The 26,524-nt window shown below is 29.7% G+C and overlaps 1 protein-coding gene across 2 annotated transcripts in view; it reads left to right on the forward strand.

Annotated features, from left to right (window-relative positions):
* Positions 1-26,524, forward strand: part of LOC107436806 (guanylate cyclase 1 soluble subunit alpha 2) — a 465,049-nt gene that overhangs the window by 366,575 nt on the left and 71,950 nt on the right. For both annotated transcript variants that reach the window (XM_071187935.1, XM_043040687.2), the window contains exons 6-7: positions 14,269-14,742; positions 21,590-21,908. In XM_071187935.1, coding sequence (XP_071044036.1) covers positions 14,269-14,742; positions 21,590-21,908 — 793 coding nt within the window. The remainder of the gene's footprint in view (positions 1-14,268; positions 14,743-21,589; positions 21,909-26,524) is intronic.

Raw genomic sequence — 26,524 nt, forward strand, 5'->3', positions numbered from 1 at the left:
TCTTTTCATTAATTTTAACGAATTCGACTGAAAAAAACTCACCAAATGGGTAATAAACAAATTTTTATTTTTTTAAGTATTTAAATTTTTTTTCTTATTAACCCTTTGAAGCTTTGGAGCGTTGGTCTTTCTTTTATACAGTGAAACCTCTCTGGAGCGACCACTCTTCGTTCCACAGTAAAACGATCGTTGACGGGGGTTGGTCTTTCTAAAAGGTTACCTTCATTGATTTCAAAATTGTTATCAAAAGGTACATGATTTTTCGCAAATGATATTAATTTTAGTCAAAGTCATTTTCTTGGTGGGGAAATGCCACTTCTGTTGGCGTCATGAAAAGAAGGATCTATGAAAAACATTTAGCGTTTAAAAAATGATCCAATCTGATATAATTATGAGTAAAAACAAATTCACCGTTTATGAATGCTAAAGCTATTTTAAATAAATAAAAAATTATGCTTTTTGTTTAAATTTGCATTTAATTTCATGAAAATTAGATAGCTTTAAAAGATGAGAAGAGGTTTGTTTGAAATGCTTGTTTTAAATTCGAATTTAACTTTCAACTTCAAAAGTAAATCATTTATAGTATCGTCTTTAGTGCTCTCTGACTGCAACCTGAGGTTGTTTTGTCAAAAAGAGTTTTCTAAATAAGAGCCGCTTACAAATATTTTGAATACATTTTAATCTACTTATTTGTTTTTTAATATTTTTTGTTTCGATATTCTTTCGTGTTTCCTTATTTGACCTTTTCCGCATTTGGTGCATATATTTTACCTGTCTCTGGGAGAGGTTTTAATGGTCTCTCCAAAAGGTTTTCTTCAACACTAAGTCTATGGAAAAAATTGCGTGCCTCACAAAAGTGGTCGTAAATAGAGGTGGTCGCTACATAGAGGTGGGTTTTTCCTGGAGGTTTCACTGTATATTTTTTTCTGACACTCTAATTACCAACAAAAATTTATTTTGGTATTTATTAATTATTAAAACCAGTTTAATATTTATTAAAAATATCTGTTGCATTTTCGGAATTATATTTGTATTAAAATATAAAATCCAAAAAAAGGAGTTGGAATTTGTTTTTCATTCATGTTGAAAAATTTATCTATAAATGATTTTGTAATTTAAAGAAATTTGAATGATAAGAGCCTGTTACTCTTAGATTTAAATAACTGCAAATAAGTGAGAATTTTAAAACTAATTGTTCGGAAAAGAGCCGTGTTTATAAGATTTTATCTTTAACATAGAAATAGAAACACACTGTGCTTTATACTATATTTATTTCGTATCCATAAATTATTAAAAAGCTAAATATAATATTTTTTACTTATTTTGAGTTAAATTAATACAACATAATGAAAAAAAAGTACAAAAAATATGTTTCATAAAAATTTTAAGTCAAAAGGTTTAACTTAGTCAGTTCTTTTCAGATATGTAGTACACATTAAACTAACTCTTATTAATTTTTATTTTCCACCGTGAAAGAACTTTAAGAAAACCAAACCTAATGATATGAAATACTGTTAGAATTACTCTTAAAACATGTATTATACATAACGACGATTGACGATTTAAGGAAGAATAAACAAAACTTGAATATGTTTATTGAATTAAAATTGAAACCCTTAACTTCGGGCAAAATCAAATAGCCAAATCCTTGCAATACAAAATTTCGGGTATGAAAAATTCTTCAGTTAATACAAACTCATACCAGCGCAATATTTCTTTTAATTACTCGGCACTATCCAACACGTAATCGTATTCATATCAAAAGAACATTTCTTTTGAATACACACCACTAATAACTAACACGTACTCTTATAAATAACTATTCTTTATGCATTGCATTATGTAATATGTTTCTTTTGAATACACAGCACTAATATCTAGCACATACTCGTAAAAGCAAATATTCTGTATACATTGGATCATCAAATATGTTTCTCTCATACATTGGCTTATCCAATATGTTTCTTCCATACATTGGTTTATCTAATATGCAATCCAAAATTATTGTGTATGAAATATTTCGGTAAATACTAATTCGTATTAACGGAACATTTCTTTTGAATACACAACACTAATATCTTACACGTACTCTTATAAATAAATATTCTGTATACAATGGATTATCCAATATGTTTCTTTCATTCGTATTCAGTAAATGTCTGAGAAATAGAAATTTCGTTAACACTAAGGAACTATTCGAGAAATATGGATAAGGCCACTCAATCATTCATAAAGACCTAACTGTCAGTTGTATATGAACAAATGCTTTCTGACTAATACTTATTCCCTAGAAAGAAATAATAGAAAGTTTCATTGGTGTTACTGATGTTTCAAATGTCACGCTTAAACAATTCCTACAACATATGCGTTGAATGTTTACTAAAATGATAGGACACAAAAATATTGATTAGTAATTTTGATTTAAAAACAATTAAAAAGTGTTTTACTTTTTTAATAGATTTACCTGTTAAGTCTGTAACAGAAGCTGCATTACTTTTAAGTAATGTTTAGTAGTTTCTGAACATTTTTTTATAGTAAAGATTTGAAATTGTTAATCTTCTGTGTCCTTTTTGAAAAATGAGAGGGACATTCTTCAATTAAATTATGCCAAATCAAACAATAAGTGATGTTTCTCATTAATTTCTTTTGACTGAGTTTTAAGAATTTATAAGAAATAAATATAAAAATTTCTTTAATATGTAAGGTGGTTATAATTAGAGTTACCATGTCTAAACCAACATAGCGCCCAAACACCTTTAAGGACGTCTATTGAACTTATTAAACACATTATATGAACCTTTCGAACAATATGCAAATTACACATTTTTGGAAAAAATATCTTAAAAGCACCATTTTAATATATGTTTTATTAACGCTATGACGTGTCATTTTCACAAATTTTATATTTGGGCTATTTTTAAGGATTTTGAAGACATCTTTAATATGTTAGCAATTCAATTGGAGTAAACACTTCCTGATCAGAAATTTTCAAAATACAGTATTTTTTTATTTGAAATGGTTATTAGAAAATCCCATTTTAAGAAAATGCATAATTATTCCACCTGAAACATATGTTTTTAAGATAGATTAAAGTTGCAAGTTCAAATATTTTTTTTTTTAAATGTCATAAAAAACTAGTGTTTAGCTAAATGGATTGTCAATTGATTTAGCCAATGGTGTATATGGGCACCATTTTATTTCCACGTGCACGCAATTTCTTTTTGTATCCAAATGAATGTAATTTAAGCATATTTCAATGTAAATAATCACGCATTTTATGAAATTACTATGTTTGTTTCAAAATGGGTTGGAAAAAAACTGAAATTTCGACCATCAAGAGAAAAAAGGGCACGTATAAAGAACAAATAGCACAAAATGGAAAATTCAATGGGCATTTCATCTTTGTGAAAGACGTGTTCAATGTACGTTATACTGATTTGAACCATTACACGAAGTATTTCTCACTTTACAGCAACAGCAACATGACGTGTTATGCTTGTTCTCAAAGCAAATTTCTTCTCTCTGTGATGCACGTCCTTGAATCCCAATCTTTTAACCCATTTTAAGCCAAGCGTAAAAATTTTATAAAATATGGTAATGCTTTCATTGAAATCTGCTTAAATTAATTCGTGAAGACAAATAAGTTTCATACAGGAAAAATAATATTTTATTTCAGAAATAAAATGGGGAGTCTGGCCATTGGATAAATTATTTAGTAGAACACTAGATTTTTTTATGAATTTTTTTTAAAATTTTATTTACAGAATTTGAAACTTTAATCACCTTAAAAACATATGATTTCTTTCAAATGGATTAATTATACAACTTGAAAACAAACTCGTCAATAACCGTTTCAAGTTTGAAAAAGCAGAGTAGTTTGAAAATTTCTCAGCAGAAAGAGTTTACTTCAATTGAATTACTTGCATACTTATATTTCTTGAATTGAATATTTATATTTTATATATGTCTCCAGAACCCTTTACAATAGTAGAAAAATAAAATTAGTAAAAAGACACACGTCACAGTGCTAATAAAAAGCATTCATTGAAATGGCGCGTTTACACACCTTTTTCCGAAAATGGGTTAACTCTTCAAATAACAATTTTTCACATGAAAAGTTTCAATTTTTCACCTATCAACTGAAATGCGAAAATTTTTATTGCAGATTTCTTTTTTTCATGGTCAATTTAGCGTATGTATTAAATATCATCGACATTCGTACAGAACGGAAAGTAAACAATGTCGTTGTCTAAACAGTGTATATATAATCATCATGGAGAACACAGATGGTAACCAGTTCCCGGTGAAGCTTAAATAGTGACATGCGAAGACTTAAAACTTCGGAGAAAAAAAAATTTCTTAAGAATCTTTTGTTTGAAATTCCGTAAAAATTGAACCGAATCCAACAACACTAAAATAAGGTGTTGCTTGACACTAGTACAATAAAGCAGTGTTTCTCAAAGTGTACCCCCTGGGGTACCGGAACAGTTTAGTGGGGGTACGTGTTCTTATGCGAAATATCTTGCAGGAAACGAAAATTTAAAAAAAATTTTATTTGAAAATAAAGTTAACCATGAAAATTTTTCGATTACTTATTTTTCCATTGGCTATTTTTTGCAGAGTTAACAGTTAATAATTAGTGGTATCAACTGCCAGTTGTGATTTTTAACTTTTGCGCAATTTTTTTACAGTAAAAAATACATTCATTTTTTTTATTAGTGGTGCACGTTACGAAAAATTTATAAAGGGCACACAAAAGTCATAAGTTTGGGAAACACTGCAATAAAGCATGGCAAAGTCACGGAACGAGCCTACTTAATATTTTTTACAATACATTTTGTGGCTCTTAATTCGTGTAAATCCTTAATCTAAAAAAAAATATTTACACTGATGAAATTCGGTTCGTATACATAATTATAACACTACAATCAGTAGTCAACACATATTGTTTAAAACAAACAACAAAAAACTAAGAAAATCATAAAAAGAAATGGAAAACTGGAGGTGTAAATCTAAAATAAAGATAAAAAAATCAATACTTAGTTATGTGATGAACATCTTAAGGCAAACATTGTTTTCAGTAGTGGTACGTGAAGTATGAAATTTCATGCTTGGGGCTAACATTACGACTGCGTTGCTTGAAACAAAAACTGATCAATAGAAAGGAGCAAATATTAAATTATCTAAGAACTGAGAAGCAAAACAAATAAAAAAAAAGAAGCTGATAAGATGAACATAAAAAAGAGACTCGAAGATTGTTTGGTAAGGAAAACCTTTAAAATAGTGGAAGAATTCATAAAAAGAAGAATCTATAAATGCTTTATTCAAATGTAAACAAAAAAGAATATGCATATTTATGATAAAAATAAATTTCTCATACCTTGAAAACTATTTTACAATAAAGATTTTATAGTTCCTTAGAATATAAAAGTCGGTTATCAAAAATGAACAGCTTGAAAGTTTTTTGGAAGTTTTAATTATTAGTTCCGAAATTCATGATGAAAAATAGCAAATATCAGAACAATAAAATTTATATAAAATTCAATTGCTCAAATATACTTAAAAATTTGATATAATTTAAAAGTAATTGTAAGATTTTTTATTTAATAAAAGATGACCTACTGCCTAATTTTTTTACAAATTGGTCTACCTTACACTGAGAAAAAAGGTATGGTCAAAACAAGAAATGACACAATTTACCATGTTTCTGATTCTATGGAAACACCAAAAAGCACAGTGAAATTTTCGCTTTGGTAATGAATATGGCTAAAATTAACAATAAAATATGGTTTCATAATATATGAAGAAAATTAATAAATATTATATGATAAAATTCGAAAATTTTATCGTGATACCTTTGAGCCTAGCATAAAAATCATTTATTTGATTAACTTTACTTAATGTGTGGTAATAAGACCTATTGTTTTGAAAATCAAAATTAAACTTAAGTTAGCATTCCTGTACAATGAGCCAATTAAAAAAAATGAACAACCTGAATAACTGTTGGTCTAATGGCTTTTCACGTATTAGGACTACATTTTAATATATAGGGATAAAATTTTGCAATTTTATCATGATACCTTACACTAAAACCATTTTTTCAATTAAATTTACTTCTCATTCAGTGGTTTTTTGTAACTGTGTGGTAATAAGAAATATAATTTTAAAAACTGAAATTTCCGGTAAACTGTTACCATATGGACGGAAAAATTACCAAATGAATAGTTTAAATACCGTATATTTTGGTTTTTATTACCAGAATTATAATGTTTTCCTTACCAGAAATATCATTCCTATACAGTACGCAAATTTTATCAGAATTTTTTCTCCGTGTAGCATGTATTAAATATCGATGCTATGTTTAATAAAAGTGTATATTTTGAAAAATGTCCTGGGGCAATAAAGTTACAAGCAGCATTTTATCAAAAAGGGAAATTTTTTTAATAAGTCTTTATTTTTATTTAGATATTTTATAAATTTCTAGAATTTTCACAGTGCGATAAACATGAGAATCGGGGCATCATGAACTATTTTCTAGCAATTTGAAAATTGTCCATTACAATTACGCGATCCCTTCAAAAATCTATAGCATGAAATACGTTGTGAGGGAGGTTTTTTGACCTTTTTTCAGTCGTAATGACAGCTTAAAAATGAGATTGTTAAGTTCAGATTTTTCTGCAGTTAAAACGTATAACAAATGATGAACATCCAATTTAATCTAAACTTTCTTTTTTCTAATGCCCACCGGAAGAATGACATTTTGTCATACAGGCATCTGAAGGGCAGATTTGTTGGCGACTCTTTCAGGGGCGCCACGTTAGGTGGGTCAACGTTGCTCCCACAGTATGGTAAGACAGTACAGAGAAGGCAAGAGCATCCATGCCATGCCCGGGATTCGAACCCAGAATCTTTCTAACGTAAGGCCGATTCTCTGAGCCCTACACAGGCTGGTCGGCAATTAATCTAAACTTATAATCGACAAAATAATAGTAAAGTAAGCCGAAACGAAAGAAAAAATATGACCCAAATACCTTTTGTTCTATTGGTATGATTTTCATGCCCTAATAACTCAATACTCAAATCTCAATATCTCAATAACTCAATCTCAATAACTCAAAGGGTTGACAATGAATGTGCAAAAATGTACAGACATGACCATAAAATATTTAGGAGATAGCTACAGTATGGAAGATCTGGTCTCAATCACTCGTGACAAAAAAATTTAAATATACGACATTTTTTGGAAAATCTGGTCTCAATAACTCGTGACAAAAAAATTAAATATACGACATTTTTAAAATGCTTGCAACTTAAAAGCTTTTCGACTGAGTTCTTTAAAATATTGTACTTTTCCCTTAAACATTATTCAGTTCAAAATAATGAAAAGTTTGTTTATCTTTCACATTTCATTATTTCTTCGACTATTAATAAATAACATTGTGATAAACAGTTTCCGCTTGGATAAGCGTCTTAAAATTGTGTGCAAAAATTTAAAATGCGCATTAAAAGTTTCCTAGATAAAATGAAATTTGCGAAATTGGAAATTAACATTAAGGAGTCTAAACTTTTAACCACATTTTTAAAAAAAAAAATTAGGTATTAGGACCATATTTGCCTCCCCCTATTTTCATGTTCAAAAAACGAGAGAATTGTTTATGAAAATTCATTCAGAAAAAATACGTTTTTGTGTCTGATTTCATAACTTCATCCATAGTTAACAATAATCAATTATCGTATTTCAGTTCAAGCCTTTAGACCACTACGATTGGTGCTAAATGTGTGAAAATTCAATCACTAGAGCAATAGTTATCCAAGATGGTTGTTTTTTCCTTATTAGGAACACTACTCATAAAAATATATAAATAAATAACATTATCACATTGAAACAAAAGGAGCTAATGATTATAAAAACTGTGAATAAATAAAAATTCATTTGTTGCTTGGACTACAAACATAACTAGATCACTTCTTTTAAGATTATTGTGCTATAAGTTTGCGAAGATCACTCACACTCGTATTTTATTGCATTTCACGGGGTTATTAGCTGTAGAATGACAAGCAAAAAAAAGAAAGAAAAATCTAATATAAATATATTATTTTGAATTACCTGAAAATTATGCATCAGGACAAAAGAAAAATATCGAAGTTATTCTAACTCGCTATAAATAACTCACATAGATATTCTACAGAAATTTAACTTAAAAAGAAAATGTAATTTGCATATCAAACACAATTTATTAAAATAGAAAATGCATGAATAAAATATTACATTGAAAAGGAAAATATTACTGAATAAAAAGTAAACCTTATTTTGAAATAAAGTTGAATGTACCTTTAATAATATAATCTTTTTCTTGATTCAGTTTTTACGACGTTAACTTCAGTGTATCATTATTTTGCTAAAATAAACATTAATGAATAATAAAGTTCTATCGGATATAATTTAAAATATTGGATGAAAGAAAGAAATTTCTAAACACATTTTTTCAATAAACTCATACATATAATATAATCCTACAAGTTTATTATGCTTTTTTATTTTTTGTCAACCTTCCTTTCATACATTCTATTATGAAAATCGATTATAAAGAAGACAAAAAAAGTGCAAATTTTTAGAAGTTGATACTGCACAGCTATGTATATCATGTCTTAAGGATGTTTGAAAGTTTCCCTTCATTGAGTTTCTCTTTACAATTAAAAGTGCCAAATAAAAGCCTGAAAAGTTTCTTCTTTGAATATCATTCACCATATATATATATATATATATATTTGAAGAAAAAATATTTTTTTTAAGATGATTTGAAGCAAAATAAGTTATTACCACAATAAGAGAAATCCCGAAAGCATTAACAGGAAGTTACAAAATATTACCTTGAGAATACCACAACAGAAGTTGCCCGAAAAATTTTAACAGGATGCACAACATCCTAAAAATCAAAAAATAAAAACACTAAAATTAATTTTATGTGGAAGCACTGAGATACATCGAAGCTTTATCAGTAGGGAGGGGGGGGGGTAATACCATGCAGTCAGTGCGATATCAGTTTCAGCGGTTGGCGGTATGTTACCGCAAGCAACCATGCCTCCGACTCCCTCAAGAAAAACAAAAGAAACAAACAGTAAGGCTGACGAAGACTATACACCGTAATCTTGAAAATCGAAGTGGAAATGAATAAATAAGGGATGGGAAAAAAAATTCGGATAAATTTGGGTACGTATAGGTACTTTATTAACGTCACACTAGAGCTGCACATTGGGCTATTGGCTGCGACGGTCTGGGAAACATCCCTGAGGATGATCCGAAGACATACCATCCCAATTTTGATCCTCTGCGGAGGGGATGGCTACCCTGCTTTGGTAGCCTGACGACCTGCGCTGCGCGCGAAGTCGAGCACTTTGCGGTAGAACAGTTTAACGTGGACGGTGGAACAGTTTTACTCTAAAAGCATTAAACTTAATAAATTAACCTTAATAACTCGATCGGAAACAAAGACAGGCTACCGATTATGCTTCAAAGTGATACATTTCACTTTGATATACTTCGATGCATTGTGATACATTGTGATATATTTCGATGCATTTTTTACTGTGCTAAAACTTGTCTTGTTTAAGGCATGAACTCACATACCATACAATCCAATGTTTCAAACTTTTACACCTTTCATACCTTACCTAACCATATTTTAATTCAAAAGTTTAAGTATCTGAAAGTTGTAATCAAATAAATTAAAATCCCTTATTTGTTAATAACACACAAGCATAGAAAATTTCAAAAGATTGTGAAATTCGTAGATGTTCAGTTTCAAAACCCTTTGAAGTAATGCAGTTATCACCTTCTTTATAGTTCTCTTACGTTTATAACTCTTCAACATAAGTCACACATTTTATAACGCTATTTTTTACAATGCATAAACTTGAGTTAGCATATCCCTGGGGATTATTCAATTTTCATATCGGAATATAAATAATTCAGAGTAGCTTGCAGATCTACTCCCACTCGCTAAAATTGCCCTAATACTTTTTATAGTACTACTTTTAAATGTTTTATTGAACAGTTAATTCTACTTATTAAAATATTCTTTTTCGAAATAGAAATCTCAACAAAAGCAATCCTTTATTTTTTCGACTCAAATTGAACTCTAATTCTAAAGTAAATAAATAGTTCTACTGCTGAATTAATTTATTTTTTATTATATAAAAAACTATAACAATCAAAACTGCCGAAAAATTAGATTCAATAAATAAATATATTTATTTTAAAAAGACCGCCATTGCATATACCGCCATTGGAGAACGTAGCGAGACATCTCGGGATGCGATTGGTGTATCTGACTAGGATCGGAGCATGCGTGGGCGCCCGCATGCACAGGAGAGAGCAGAGGCTCTTATCAAAAGCGGCGTCCAAATGATGCAGCAGTCCGTATGAGGACAGGATGGCGTTCGCGTTACAAAATTCGACGATTGAAAAACAGCGAAGTGTTATCCGATTTCTGACATCGGAACAGTCCGACGCCTACGCAGGTCCATGAGGAACAAAAGACCAAGGCTGCTCACGGAGGGTGTGGTTCTGCTCCATGATAACGCACGTTCACACGTCTCCAGAGTCACACACACGGAACTGGCCAAGTTCAAGTGGGAGACATTGGACCTTCCGCCCTACAATCCAGACACGTTGCACTGCGATGTCCCTGTGTTTGGTCCACTGAAGAGACACCTGGAAGGGAAGCGCTTCAACTCGGACGACGTACTCAAGGACGCTGTGAAGGACTGGGTCTCGTCACGGCCGCAGGAATTCTGGGAACAGGGAATCCTGCGGCTTGTTCATCAGTGGGATCGTTGTGCTCAGGCCTATGGTGTATATTTTGAATAAAGTCTACATTTGTACCCACCGTGTCGTTTCGTACCTTTTCATTTGATCACCCCTTGTATATATATATATATATATATATATATATTTGAAATGCTCTGTCCCCTGTTGCAAACGCTCGGAACTACATTTCATTACCATGAATTTTACCAGATAGTTTTGCTCCGTTTATGAAAGGGAAAAAAACATCAACTCTAGTGCAAAATGTCTTCAAAACTAGCGGTTTCTTATTTCAACTATTTTAGAGACTGCTGTTTAGGGACAAAAATAGATAGAGAGTTTGAAATTTTCTGAAACTAATTCGAATTTTAAAAAAAAATTATTATTAATTAAAAATTATTATAGTGCTAGCCTGCAAAAAAATTATAGTTTCATTGCAATTACTTTCTCTTCTATATTGAAAACTCCAAAAACTACGAATATTTACTATTTAATTACTGCAAAACTAATTCGAAATGGGAGACATCTTGCTCATTTTCAAACATACGGTTGCTAAACGTAATAATTTTCCCGCTTTTAGTTTTAACTAAACTAAATAAAGCGTTGAAAGTAAAGAAGAAAAAACTTTAACCAAATATAGCATAAAAACTAATGATTGTTTCAATAACATTTTGATATATGAATATTCCTTACATTCCTCTAGAAATGTGGGAAATTTCATCATGTTTTATTCAAAAGTTTTTGAGTTAGGGAAGACAAAAGCGCGCTCTGTTAATACACGGGCATCAGGTGACGACGACTGAAATAACGCTTTTTCTTTCTTTCTTTTTTTTATTTTTAGTGAAGAGAAATTTATTTCCTTTTGACATAAGAAATCCTGATTTTGTTTTGATTTCAACTGTATTATTTCATTGACTATTAGCTACTTTAGGCGATCAGAGGGTCTACCCTTACCAACTCATCTGTTTCAATAATGTTTTGATGCATGAATATTCCTTATATCTTTCTAGAAATGTGGGAAATTCCATCATATTTCATTCAAAAGTTTTTGAGTTATGGAAGAGAAAAGCGCGCTTTGTGAATACTCGGCATCGGGTGACGACGGCGGCAATAACGCTTTTTCTTTCTTTTTTTTTTTTTTTAGTGAAGAGAGATTTATTTTCTCTTGACAAGATATCCTGATTTTGTTTTGTTTTTGACTGTATTATTTCATTGAATATTAGCTACTTTAAGCGTTGAGAGGGTCTACCTTTACCAACTCATCTTTTCGTGCCTAAAAATTGAGACTGATTCTGACTGCCCTCATAAACTTCCTGTTTTATTTCTCAGTGTTTAATATCTAACACATGATTAAAAAATATAGCTATAGCGCTTTCTATTTCGATTTTTAAAAAAAAGTTATCTCGGAGAAATAATTTTTCTGATAAATTATTAAAATTCTTTTAAATAAAGTTTTATAACTATTAAACTTCTAACTACTAGAAATAAACTAAATAAGCTTCTTATATTCTGAACTTAATAAAATACGTTACGCTGTCAAATGGGATTAATGGAATAATCTTATTTTTCAATCAAAACTTTTCGTTACTATCTTTCTCTTTTTAGTCGTTTGTTTTTCAAAAAAGAAATGCACCGTATTTTTGCTTTAATTTCAAACGTTTTATTCTGCAAAATATGATAAAATATTATTTACTAAATTCAGCTTTCGATTAAACGCTTAATTAATTGAGGTAATTAATTACCTACGGTAAACATAAAGCTTAATAATCGCATGTTAATTTAAAGCGGATATAAATTGATGGTTTCTTGTCTACTTTGAAAGTGTGATGAAAAAGTTTATTAATTTTTAACTTCAAATATTTTTGAAAATTAATATATTATATTAATAGTTTTCTACACTGGTTATAGTATTTGGTTATAGTGCTACTTAGTTCACCCTACGTACTGGAAGGAAACAATACGAAAAAAAATAATGCGATCATGTTTAAATTATTTGCGTTAACGATTTTCTGTAAGATTACGATTATTTTACCCTTTTTAGAGAACGCTCCTTTATATTCTCAAGATTGGATTTCTAGTCTTGGTGAAGACTCATTTTGAGTAAGGAATGTGTTGCAAATCAGGACCTTTATTTATGAATTCAGTGCTTTGAAATTAATTAACCCCTTATTTAACAATATTAAAAAATAATCAAAAATGAGCGAAACTTTTTTGTCCCATTAAATAATGTCTATTCTACACTTTAACAATTTTTTTTAATATTAAATATTATTTTACAACTTTTCATAGAATTTTTAATTTATCACTTATATTGTATTATAAAATTTTAATTAAAGTAATAATACCTTGTTTAATAATTATTAAAATAATTATCATAAGTTTTTGTTTAATAATTATTCTAAAAATGAGTTGAATAATAATTATTAGTAGAATTAATTAATAATTATTTGAAAATCATATAAATCAAAAAAGAATATGAAAGACTTACTTGTAAAATTAATAGAGATAAAAAGATGGTAATTGAGAAATGAAGAATAGGAATCATAAAATAGTGACCTCGAACGAAATATCAACAACTAAATAGTGATGTTCAACTTCAAATAACCACTCAATTCAATCACCACTAGTATTGTCAACTAGTGGTGATAGCGGAGAGTTATATTACAGGGACAGATAAGTTCAGATGGGATTTTTTTTTTCCATTTCAATGTAAATAATGTTAGTGGTAAAGTCCCCTCTGCATGTAAAGTGTTAAGATAAAAAAAAATTATAATTTTATAGATGTTTGTTAAGTTTTTTGCTTTCTAATGGGTTTTTTTCTGTCTAAAAATGAGATTGCCGCATGATATTATTTATATCATGGAACTCTATAAAATAATTAAACTTATTTTCAGTTATTGATGATATCTTGCAAAAATATGAAATATGATTGTGGAAAAGCTGACTTTTATAAATTTCTAGTGCATTTAGAAACGTTTTTGTAGATTACAAATGTTACACTAGTAACAAAAAGGAATTTTTTTAATTAGGCTGACTGTTTTCAAAAATAAAAAATAAATCTTGCGAAAAAAGTTATGTGACAGGGCTTTCATTTTCCCCTTCAAAATTCCTGATTATAGTTTTAAAAAATCCCGATAGATGGCAGTGCAAATATTTTCCATTACGTCCACTATTTTTCTTGTTGCGTTTACCTTTGAACACCATCTGTCGATAAATTTCCGAACTTTAAACGAGCATGTTAGGGGAAAATAATTATATTCAATCACAAATTTTTTTTTGTAGATTTGTTTTTACCTTGACTGTTCTCCCGGTATAGACTCAGAAAAAAAAAATGGCGGTTAGTCACTCAGAATAAATTACATTTTAGAGACCACGGGTGTCGTGTGGGAATGAAACTTGACTATAAGACATTCATAAAAATATCTCTTCGATTGTGAGACTAAAAATAATTTTTTTTTCAGATCTTACACCATCCCCAAAAGAAATTTCTTGCTCCCGCGATGATTGGTATAATACGAGAAACAGCAAAAAACTTACAACAAGTGGAAGTACTCGTCAACTTAACATCCGTCGGAGAAGACTTTTTATACCAAGTTACAACAGTTTCGAGCTCTAAAATGAAAGATTCTGACACTGATAGATATATTGAAAAACTTTCCAGATCACCTGAAGACCTAGGTATTTCCATATCTATAATGTGCAAAGTGTTTCCTTTTCACATTATATTAGATCGCGACATGCATATCGTCCAATTGGGTAAAGGTCTTCTAAGAATTTTTAAAGGAAAACTAAGTGAAGGTGAACGTCATTTTTCTTCCTTCTTCGTCATTAATTCTCCAAAAGTGGCAGTGACATTCGAAGATATATCTCAGCTTTCGAATGTTCCATTTGTTCTCATTGTCAAAGCAGCGCAAGGTGGATCTCAGAGTTTGCAGGTAAGGATTTGTGAGAGGTGAATCAATATTACAATTCAGTGCTGTTTTCTTTCAGTGATATATTATTTTTTTACCAGACGCTTGTGTAACAAAGATATATGACTGTTTGTTTAAAACTTTCCATTTTTCAACTTGAACTGGGATCCAAATCCAGTGAGTGAAAATAGAAAGGGATCTATATGCTTATATGTAAATTTTAAATCTAGCAAAGTACACATTTGAAACATCTGGTTTTGTTTGAGGAAATTCAGTGGAAGAAATATAATCAAATAATAACTTGTTTTTCATTACATTTTGAATATTTTTATAAACATATTTTTGTGTATTTTAAAGGCATTAAAACCTATATGCTAGAATGACTACTTGTAACATATATTATGTACTATATATATTATACTAAATATATTATCCTATATATACTATTGTCTATCTGATATAATCACTACTTATGACATATATATCTTTTAAATTTTAGCAATTTCAAATCTAGTTCTTTGCAAAAATAATTACGGTAAAACTTACTTTACAAAATGGAATAACATCACGAAATGTGACCATCATCAGAGTGCTACTTAATAACTAATTACATACTTTTAAAATTCTTGCTAAAAATGAAATTAAAAAAGTTCACGCATTAGTAATACAATTAAAGTCACATGCACATTAGGTTCTTCTTCAAATTTCATCAAGCAAACAAAATGGCTTTTGTATATTTCTTATTTCAGCTTTCATCATTTAGCAGTTCTTTATTGTATTTTTGTCTCTTCTACGTTTAAATCCTACGCAATCCCTAATCGGACACTTCTCTGACTTAATTTGTGACAAGGAGTTTAAAAATATATATTGAGTGATTACGAAACAATTTGGTGATGATTGTATTTCACAGTGGTATTTGAATCTTTCAAGTAAATTTTACCATAATTATTTTTTAAAGAAATAGATTTGCACTGTTGAAAATTTAAAAGTAAGATAGTCTACGTTTTCTGATATATTGAGTATATTATAGAAAGTTGATGAAATTTGCATGGAGATCATGTTAGCGTTTCGGTGGGATTATGTACTACGTATAAATTATCACACTGTAAAAATTTCTTTAAAACTGCAGAAAGAAAACAAGAATATCCGAAGTTAATGTACCGACACGCTAATCAAAACACTAATCAAACTCTTACAGCAGACACTGTTTCGAAATAAGGTTCGGAGAGTGTTTCGGAATAAGCTTCTGCTTGTCTAATTGAATTGTATTTTCTCCAATTCTTTAGCGATTATGGATTATACTTCCATGAAATGTCAGAGGCGGTTCCAGCCTCTAAAAGGGCTAAATTTCTATCAGATGGGAAATAATTTGCAAAGATTTTACTATCTTTCTGTAAAATTACTGAATCTTTTACGAATATTTTTAAAGAAAATTTCCGTTTTTAACTATTTACAGTTTTACACTAGATTCCCTATAAAATATTTTCCAAAGTGGATTGTTAAGTATTTCTATGAAGCGGCGATTTTCAGATTGCGATATATTGCGCAAGCAATCTTAAAGTAAAAAGTCTAGAATACTTTAATGAATTCTTTTAAAAACATAATTTTATCCTTTAGGCTGAGAAACTATGAATAAAATAAAATATGCTATTCAAAAAAGTATTATATACAACAATAAAGTAAAATATATAAAAGAATATTGAAAGTTAATACATAGAATCCTGCTTACCAATAATGATATAAGCTCCTTATTTCATATTGATGCAGCCGAAAAGTTACTTTTTAATAAAAGTTACCGGAAACGTTTTGCATGACAATTACCCGGTGATGAGAAATAAAGCAGAAGAAATCAGCAATAAATGATGAACGTAGTTATTCAAAATTTTCTTTAATACATATTCTTCCAAATTTAATATTGTATTTATTAAACATTTTAAGATTGCTTTCGATAGTTTTAAATTTAGGGCACTACTGAGTTTTTATTAAACTCTTTATGGAAAATTCCCTTTCTTATAGTACGTTTTACCGCAGTTATCTTCTGAAAACTATCTTTGTATTGTTGAAAATTCGAAAGAAAGAAAAGAATCAGAACTTTCTGATAATATCAAGTACATTATTGGAAGATGAAGGAATTTGCATTCAAAAGAGTGAAATAGCTTTTCAAAAGCAATAATGCGTGCCTCTCACTCAAACATGCTGAGAATCAATAAATCGAGATCGATTCCGCTAAAAGCGTGTTCAATTGATGCTTAAAGAGTTCCTTCCTTTATATTTCATCATTTTTTAAATGTAAAATAATAAATATGCTGTAACATTTTTATTGGAAATATGTTTCGAAATATAAAAAAAAAGCTGTTAAGATTTTAGTCTCTAAGTTCTATGAAACTTTCTAAAGAGAAGTGGGAAAACAGAATTTTTTTAAAAATGTAGCAAAAATTAAAGTGGCTAATGTCTTTTCCTTTTTTTTTTTTTTTTTTTTTTTTTTTAAATGATGAAAAAATACTAATGTAAAGCTTTTTTAAAGAAAAGAGAAAAAAAAAACCAAAGGGCTTATGTAATTTTTTTTAAAAAACGAAAAAAGAAATAAAATTACAGAAGGGTTAATGTAAGACTATTTAAAAAGAAGATAAAAGACAAAATGGCTAATAAAGCCGCGATGGTTCAGGGGATGGTTCGCCCTCCGCGATGGTTCGCCCTCCAATAGGTGAACCGGGGTTCGATCCCGGCTTGCAACGACCACAGTGCTGATGTGAAATATCCTCAGTGGTAGACGGATCATGGGTTAGAGTCCCCTTGCCGTCAGGGTAACCGTGGGAGGTTCTCCTGGTCTTCCTCTCCATTTAACACAAATGTGGGTTAGTTCCATCAAAAAGTCCTCCACGAAGGCAAATTTCTCCCAACACTTGATCCAAGAGCTCCCTTGTCTTCTGGAATGGATTCAAAATTACAAGGCTACGGAATTAAACATTAGTAGTCGTAAACCCAAAATCAGGTCGGTTATTCAACGACGGTTATAAAATAAAAAACATAAAATGGCGAATGGAAAGCGTTTAAGGAGAAGTAAGGAACTGAACGGTTATTGTCAAACCTTTTTAAGATAATTAAATATATGGAACAGCTTATTTCTAAACAATTTTAAATAAAGTAAAAAAGAAAATGGTTTATGTTAAACTCATTAAGGAGAAGTGAAAAATGGAATAGTTAATTTGAAAATTTTTAAAGATTAGTGCAAAATCAGAAAGGCGAATATAGTTTCCTTAAAATATGGAAGAAAAAAAGTAATGCAAGACTTTTTTTAAAGAGAAGTGATAAAAAAACAGAGCAACTACTGTAAATCTTTTTAAAGAAACCTGGAAAGAACATAATGTTAATTTAATTTTTTAAAAAAGAAGTGAAAAAAAGGCTAATGTCAAGCTTTTTAAGAGAAGCAGAAAAAGCTGAATGGCTAATGAAAAACGTTTAAGCGCAAGTAAGAAACAAAACAATTATGGTGAAACTGTTTTAAATAGTCCGAAATATTAAATAGCAAATTCAAAATATTTTAAAATGAAATAAAAAAAACAGAGTGGTTTATGTGAAACACAAAGAGAAGTGAAGAAGTGGAATAGTTAATTTGAAGATGTGCGTCAAATCAAAATGATTAATATAATATTTTTTTTAAATAAATGGAAACAAAATGTAGCGTAAAACTTTTTTTAACCAGAAGTGAAAAAACAGAAAGACTAACGTAATTTTTTTAAAGAGAAGTGAAAAAAAAAGGGCTAATGAAAAACGTTAAATACGAAATGAGAAACATGACGGTTATGTGGAACCATCTTACGAGAATTAAAAATACAGAAATAACTAATTTCTGAACTTTTTTAAATAAAGTAAAAAAGCAGAATGGTTTATGTAAACACAGTAAAAAGAAATGAAATTGATGATCAAAGCGGAATTGTTGTAAGTTAATTTAAAGCTTACTTACCTTAATTAAAAGCCCAAATTAATCAATTAGAAGCCCAAAAACGAAATATCTAATGTTAAAAAAAAACACTTTACCTTTTTAAAGGTAAAAAAAAATATAAATGCATAGTTATTAAAAAGGAATGAAAAATCAAAATATTGAATATAAAACACTTTAACGTGATAAAATAAAATGGTTAATGTAAAACGTTTTAGAGAAAAGTGTGAAAAAAAACTAAATTGTTAATGTAAGTTATTATGAAGAGGTAGATCCAGTGAAATTTTATTTCCAGTTTTAGATTTTAGCATTTGAAACTAGGTAGTTGTCTATTAAAAAATTATCAAACCTTTTAATTCAAAATTTTTTGGGTCAATCTTAAAATAAATATTAATAAATAGTAACATTAAATTATTTTTAATGAATTTATCTTCAGATAAAAATGATTTTTAACTGCAAGAAAAGTAATCTATTTCATTTAAGAAGTTTTTTTTTAACCGTTGTTGAACAGTTGGCACAATTTTAAGCTTACGACTACCAATGATCAACTCCGTAGCCTTGTACTTTTGAACCCAATCCAGAAGACAAGGGTACTCCAGGATTAAATATCGAAAAATATTTCGCCTTCGCGGAGGAGTTTTTGATAGAAATTTACCCACATTTGCGTTACATGGAGAAGAAAACCCCGAAAGCTCCCCATGGTTAGTCTGACGGTGAGGGGTCTTTAATCCATAATCCGGCTTGCAGTGAGGATATTTTAAGTCAGCACTGTGGTCGGTGTTAGCCCAGTGCGGAATTTGTATTTCGCTCTGGGCCAACATGCCCACAGTGCTGACATTATTGTCTCATGTCAAATGTCAATACGGAAAAGCCTACTTTAAGGCAGATGGGTGCCCTCCTTGCTTTCCAGTGGCGCCATCTATGATCAAGAATTTAACTTCTCTCACATACATACGTGACAGCCCGTTTTTTAGAGAAAACACATTCACGCACCATCCATACATCAGCAGTTCATAATTGTAACCAGAACCAGCGCGTGATTAAACTCCGATTCAGTACCCCAGAGCTATTGATTTGTTATGAGAACTTGAAGGACTGTATATCTCTGTCAGATTTAGCGTACTCCTAATAGAAATGAGTAGTTTCACAGATATTTAGAAATATGATAGATATAAAAATAATAAGTAGCCCAAATGCTCAAAAACTGTTAATATAGGAATTTTATTCTCACCAAATTTTCAGTCATAAGAAATATTTTGTTTTTAAAAAATTCTTTGGAAATCACATTATTTAGTTGAACATTATTTACTTTAATACACAAGTTTTGATTTGCGTCAATGCTCGGACTCGTTAACTAAAGTTATTAATATGCAGAAGACGTACAGAGGTTTAACTTTGACCTGCTTAGTTTCTTCATCAAATTTAGGTCAGAGAATCTCGCATTTGAACGCTTCATTCTTATTTGATTTGTTTTTTAAATCTTAAATATCGCATGTGCTGGGAATGCTGCAGTACTTTTAGATGCACTTTGCAGTGCTAATTTAGGGTGTCAAGCAATTAACTAATTATACATAATTTATTTGTTGCTGCAGAATAGAAAACGATGTACCCGAAATAATTACAAAAAGGAGTTTAACTTTTTTAGTATAAATAACTGATAAAGAATGGGGTGATTTTTTAAGTAGTTTTTGTTATAACTATTATATAAAATTTATTCTGACTATTTCGAAGTAATTGTCAAGTTAATTTAAAAAATTCAATTTTTATTTAAAGTAAGTCACCTTCGTCCCACAAACGAATTGCTATGTTGGCTTGGAAGGTTACATTAAGTCAAGAGATTTTCATTTTAATCTAAGACTTAAATCTTTGCATTTATAAAAGCTAGAGCTTAAAGATTAAATTTAATAACTAGAATAGAAATTCTTTCTTTCTTGGAATAAATTCCAAAAGCTCCTGCATAACTCTGAATTATGATCTTAAGTTTTACATTTTAATAGCCGGATTAGAGCTTAAAACCAGAAATCACTCGTTTGTATTTAAATCACTCCTTTAATTTATATTTAAGTAAACATTTTATTACAAAGAATTTTTAAGTATCTCAAAAGGGGCTTTTCTAATTGTTATTCATTATCGCTAATTTAGTTCCTTTCTGCATAAACCTTTATTTCCTAAAACCGTGGTGGCTCAAGGGACAGAGCGTTCACCTTCCAATGAGGTGCCCCAGGTTCGAATCCCAACTGTGGCTGGTTGATACGAATTATGCTCTCAGCTTGCATTGGCTACAGTACTAACATAAATATCATAATTGGTAGACTGATCAGGAGTTGGAATCACCTTAAAGTCGGGCTAACCGTACGAGGTTTTTGTGGTTTCCCTTACTATCTAACGCAAATGCTGGTTAGTTACATTAAAAAGCCCTCCAAGAAGGGTAGCTTGTCCTAAATGCTTGATCCAGGAGTTCCCTTTTCTCTTGGGCTGGGTTAAAAATTACGAGGCTACGAAGTTGAACATTGATAGTCGTAAACTGGGTCAACTGTTCACCAGTTGTAAAGAGAAATAATAATAATACTCCACAATCGAAATGAAAAGGACAAAATTTCACATGCATAACAAATAACATGCATGAAAAATAATAATAATACTCCACAATCGAAATGAAATGGACAAAATTTTACATGCATATTATTTTTGCGTCTAAATAACTAAGTGCATAAAAAATACAGCTTGATTTGCGAATGATACTTCGGGTCAATTCCCTGCAAGTGTAAATTGAGTGACTGAAGTTCGAATCAAAATCAACTAAAAAATAATAATAATAATAAAATTGTACCCTAGCGAAAATAAGTATTCACATCTGAAATGTTAATATATGTAAGTAATTATATATTCATACTGCATTTCTGAGTGTTTATTTATTTGTTTCATTTTCAGGGAATGAATATAAAGGGCCAGATGGTGTTATGTCCGGAATCCAATTCTTTACTTTTCTTAGGTTCACCTGTTGTCAAGGGATTGTCGGGACTAGTGGGAAAAGGACTTTATATTTCTGACATCCCAGTGCATGATGCCACTCGAGACATAATGCTAGTAGAAGAACAAACTAAAGCGCAAGATGGATTGAAAAAGAGAATGGATAAGCTTAAGAATTCAATTCAAGAAGCAAGTCAAGCAGTAGAAGAAGAACGACAGAAGAATGTAGATTTGCTCCATCTGATATTTCCCGCTGAAGTTGCCCGGAAACTTTGGAGAGGTTTGTTTCTTTAATCCTTCTTTTGATCTCTTATTTTTAAATCCTCTTTTATTCTTTAAACGATATTTAATTCTTCTTTTTCTTTGAATAAATCTCTTTCAGACAAAAGAGAATTTATAATATGCAAGTCAAAGTTTTTGGTTTAATTTTTAACGATATACTTTTTTTCTGACTCAATGCAAGAGTATTATTTTCTCAGAACGGGAAAGAAATTATTATAAGTCGATTCAACGCTATTTAAGAATTACAAATTTTTTTCACCGCAATGGTGCTCATACTAACTGCAACTACAGTTTAGTATAAATATCTGTTCACTATGAGAAAATAAAATTCATCATTGTTGTAAAATACTTCCCCTTAGCATATTTTCTAGATGCATAATTTAATAAGACATATAATTGGGTAGAGTTTGACACAATTCTGACATATGGTGTGGTCAACCATTTCCATGATCTGTTTTAATTTCTTCCTTAGCTTCGAACAAAAATTCTATAGAATAATTTTTTTAAGTATTTAAAGATTAATTTTAATATTATTTTAGTATTTAGCTCAGTCTTCTTTTAATATTGTATTGTTTAACGATACATTTTGAAAGCATTTCTTTTTCTTTTTTAATTTTTTTATTGCAAAAAAATTTTACACAGCAGGAAAACACTTATTGTACAGTTATTATAAACTGTCAAAAATTACAACTTTGTCAATATACCGAAATATCGGTTAAACTTTTATGCAACTATACTTCAATCTTCTTAAGCACATTATCTGACTTTATTGTAAATTGGGCTGCTTTAACACCCAAATTAGTTAGATATTTAATTTATTTAGACATCCGACTAGGTACTTTTCAATGATATTTTCACAAAGCAATATTTTGTTTGTTAAAAAAGAACAGTGTTTTGAGTATGTGGTTAATCCTTAATCTGAAAAATGTCACAGAAATGCTCCAGTGGGAGCAATCTGAAAGCTGTGAGGATAAAACATTGCTATATAACTAACCATAACCACAGTCGATCACATTTTCTTTTCCCGAACGCTGCGGCTATGATGTGTATATTATATTATATATATATTATATTATATTATATTATATTATATTAAATAATAATAATATTGCATAATATAGGTTAAATAAAATAATAAAAACATATGCCTTTTATTGTTTCCACTAATCAACTACTGAAAAATATTTATTCTATCGTATAAACATCACAAAGGTTCTAAATTCCAAATATCTTAAAATCAAATACCCTTAGACGCTAATGATTTCAATAGATATATGATCAGTTCTCAGTACTACGCTCATGAAGCGAAATAAACCCTACTTATATATGAACATACAGATGTTTAGATCAAACTTGCAAAGTCCCCTCCTCATCTATTAATTTAAGGTTATGGATATCTCAGCACAATATAGAATATTAATGCCATCAAAGATAGCGTTTGAAATTTGAAATCGTATTCATAGAAAGTCATGGAGCTTCACTCGCTATTTTAATGTTGATCTTCTCCATTTCCTTCTGTTTAAGTTGCCTGTAAATTTCGAAACTGCGGTACAGCAATTTTAGCTCATCTCATATTAAAAGCTGCGGTTCAAAGAAATTTAAAATTAAATGCATAATGTCTAATCTCTATTGTCGCAAATAAAATTCGAGATTTATTTTTATTATATGACATTTTTTAATGGATCTTGAAATAATTTGACGTCAATGATTTCAAATCTGTAATTGGTTTCTCTCAAGCTACAGTTTCTTGCCTGACATTTTTAGTCTATTTTTTATCGAAATGTGCTAGTTTATAAACGTTATATATAACACGGGGTCACCAAAATGTTGCGACTGACTTCTACGAGAGTTAGGGTGCATTATCAGGATTAAAGTTGCATAGCCACTCATGTCTGGAAATGTCGTCATACGCTACTGGGGGCACTTATAATAAACCATCAGTTCGTATGCTTCTAAACAGGTCACAATAGAAAAAATGCCCCTACACACATACGCGGACATTTCAGGCAAGGGTTTCTATGCAGTGTAATGTGCCGTTTCATTGCCGTAACATTTACTTAAACCCCAATTATATATAACGTTTTTAAACTTGCATATTTATACAAAAAAATAGGCTAAAGTGTCATTTTTAAAAATCTGTAGCTTTAGGAGCAAAACAAATTTAAAATTTAANATATATATGTATATATATATATATGCATGCATGCTTTTCTGCAAGTAATAAAAAGTTAAAGAAAAAGCACTGTTAATGTTTACTTTTTGTTATTTTGTTTATATAAAGAGTTCAAAAAATGACCGGCGAATTGAAAAATCTATTAAAGAAAAAGGAAGAGCAATAGAAACGCTTGGTTTGCTGTGTTTTGCTTAGAAAACTTAGTTTAAACTCAACGAATTTCAAAATTGGTTGCTAAGTACGTCAACAGATGGCATTACTTTTTAAAGAACTATATAGCTATGTTTTCTGTTCATACTACACCACCGGCCCCAACTCGAATATTTACTCATAAATCTACGAATTTTTTCTTCAAACTGCATCACATTGTCTACTTTGAAAAAACATTTTTTTTAGTTTTTTCATTTAGCTGCGCCGCTTGTCGATGAAGTTCGTAACTCGTTTTGATGTTTAGTGGGGAAAAAATTATCTGATTATTAAAAAAAGAATGCAACAGACTCGTATATTTCTATCTTCTTAAGTTTTTAATTTATCTTTGCTTGCTTTTTCAAATCGACGGGTTTTTTTTGGGGNGGGGGGGGGGGGTAACCTTGTTTTTGAGACAATGCAATGAAAGCTCTAAATATTTCATTTTCAGAGATTTTAAACTGTGCGTACTGTTGAATATATTAAAGTAAATGTTAAGAAAGAATTTCTTTTTCTAAAATTACACCTAAATTGCTTTTAAACTTTTTCACAGAACTTTAAATAGACATAAATTGCAAATCTATCGTTAAAAATAACTGAAAAGGAAATTTAACTCAAGTCTAAAAATAAAGTGAAATTAATAGTTAGCGAAAAAAAAATTTTTTTTAATAGTGGGAAAACTTTATCATAATTTAGTGTTCCAATAAGGAAAATTTTCGAAATAATTTGCTTACTATTTAATAAAGGAAAGCAAAGACATTCTGGCTGATTAAAATTTGGAAGCAATGAATATTCTATCATATTGTCGTTAAAATTGTCCATAAAGAGATTAGTTGCTTGTAAATGAGGCTGCCTAATTTGAATATTCGCCCTTACCTTATTAAGAATCTTTAAGTTCGAGGATTAATTCCAACATCTTACATACTTCAATTTATCTGACTGAATTTCGGAAACAAAAATGTTATCATTAAATAAATTAAGGTAGCTATTAAATCAAAATCTTAGGTTGAACTTTTTTTTTAATATTTTTAGATTAATTGGAATAGTTAGTAGGGGCTTAAAGAACTGGTATTTTTAAATATTAAATGTGTAATTATTAATTATACTTTCGCTATAAACAGTATATTTAAAACTAATAAAAATAATTGAAATTAGTAACAACAAAATTGAAAATTATTTGCAACTTTTGTTTTCTTTAAAATCATCCTTTACCTTTTTGATAGTCTTAAAAATGAGCAAATTTCTAGAATTTGTATTCCATATATACTATTCGAACTGTGATGTCGTTCAAATTTGCTGTAACTATAATCTTGTGCCTTGTTCAAAGAATCGTGCAAATTCGGTTATTCTATAACTTGATGACATGATTCTGTGGTTTAATTGGAACGATGAACCAAGTTTTAATTATTATCTCATTGAAGTTAAAGAAAATTTGCTTGATAATATGGTTCATGGTACCGGTATTACGGTTAAAGGTTATCCTGGGAGTATAAATCATTTCCAAAATAATAACCCGAAGAAAACTGATTTCCTGTGAGTGGAAAAATAACGGGTAATTTGGTCTTTCAAATGCTTTTTCTTGGTAATTAATTCTGGTTCAATAATGAATTTCATATAAATAATATTGTTTTGAATCAAAACAATAAAATGCATCCTAACGAGTTTATGTTTAAAAGCACCAGAACAGTGTTTGATTAACTAAATGTTTCATTCACTTCAGTGTTGATTAGTCAATAATTAGTTACAAGATTCATAATTTTGAAAATTGAATTTCCGGCAAACTGTTATCATATAAGCAAAAAATTTGTCAAATGAATGGTTTAAATACCGTATATTTCGTCTTAATAACCGGAAGAATGCTTTTTAGCATTTTTTTTTATTAGACAGGCCCTGATTGTTAAAAAACAACCTGTGTATTCAATAAATAATCCCAAGAAACTGATGCGTAAAAAATCGTCTAATCAAATTAATCATTCCCTTTAAAAATATGCAAATTGGAAATAACAGTCGACATGTTTCAATAGCTAAGAAATAGGTGCCCATTTGGTCTGGCAAATCTTAAAAATTGGCACCTATTCCTCATTGTTTGAAACATGTCGATTGTTTATTTCCACTTTGTATATTTTTTGAAGTTAATAAGTTTTTAATAAAGTAACCTGTGTATTTGTTTTACATTAAGATTGATTAAATGCGTCCAAATAAAGTATAAAAAACTTTCGACTAAATGTCTCTTTAAAAAATTGCGGTTTACTTTA

Source organism: Parasteatoda tepidariorum, chromosome X1, assembly GCF_043381705.1.
Source record: "Parasteatoda tepidariorum isolate YZ-2023 chromosome X1, CAS_Ptep_4.0, whole genome shotgun sequence".
Lineage (NCBI taxonomy): Eukaryota > Metazoa > Arthropoda > Arachnida > Araneae > Theridiidae > Parasteatoda > Parasteatoda tepidariorum.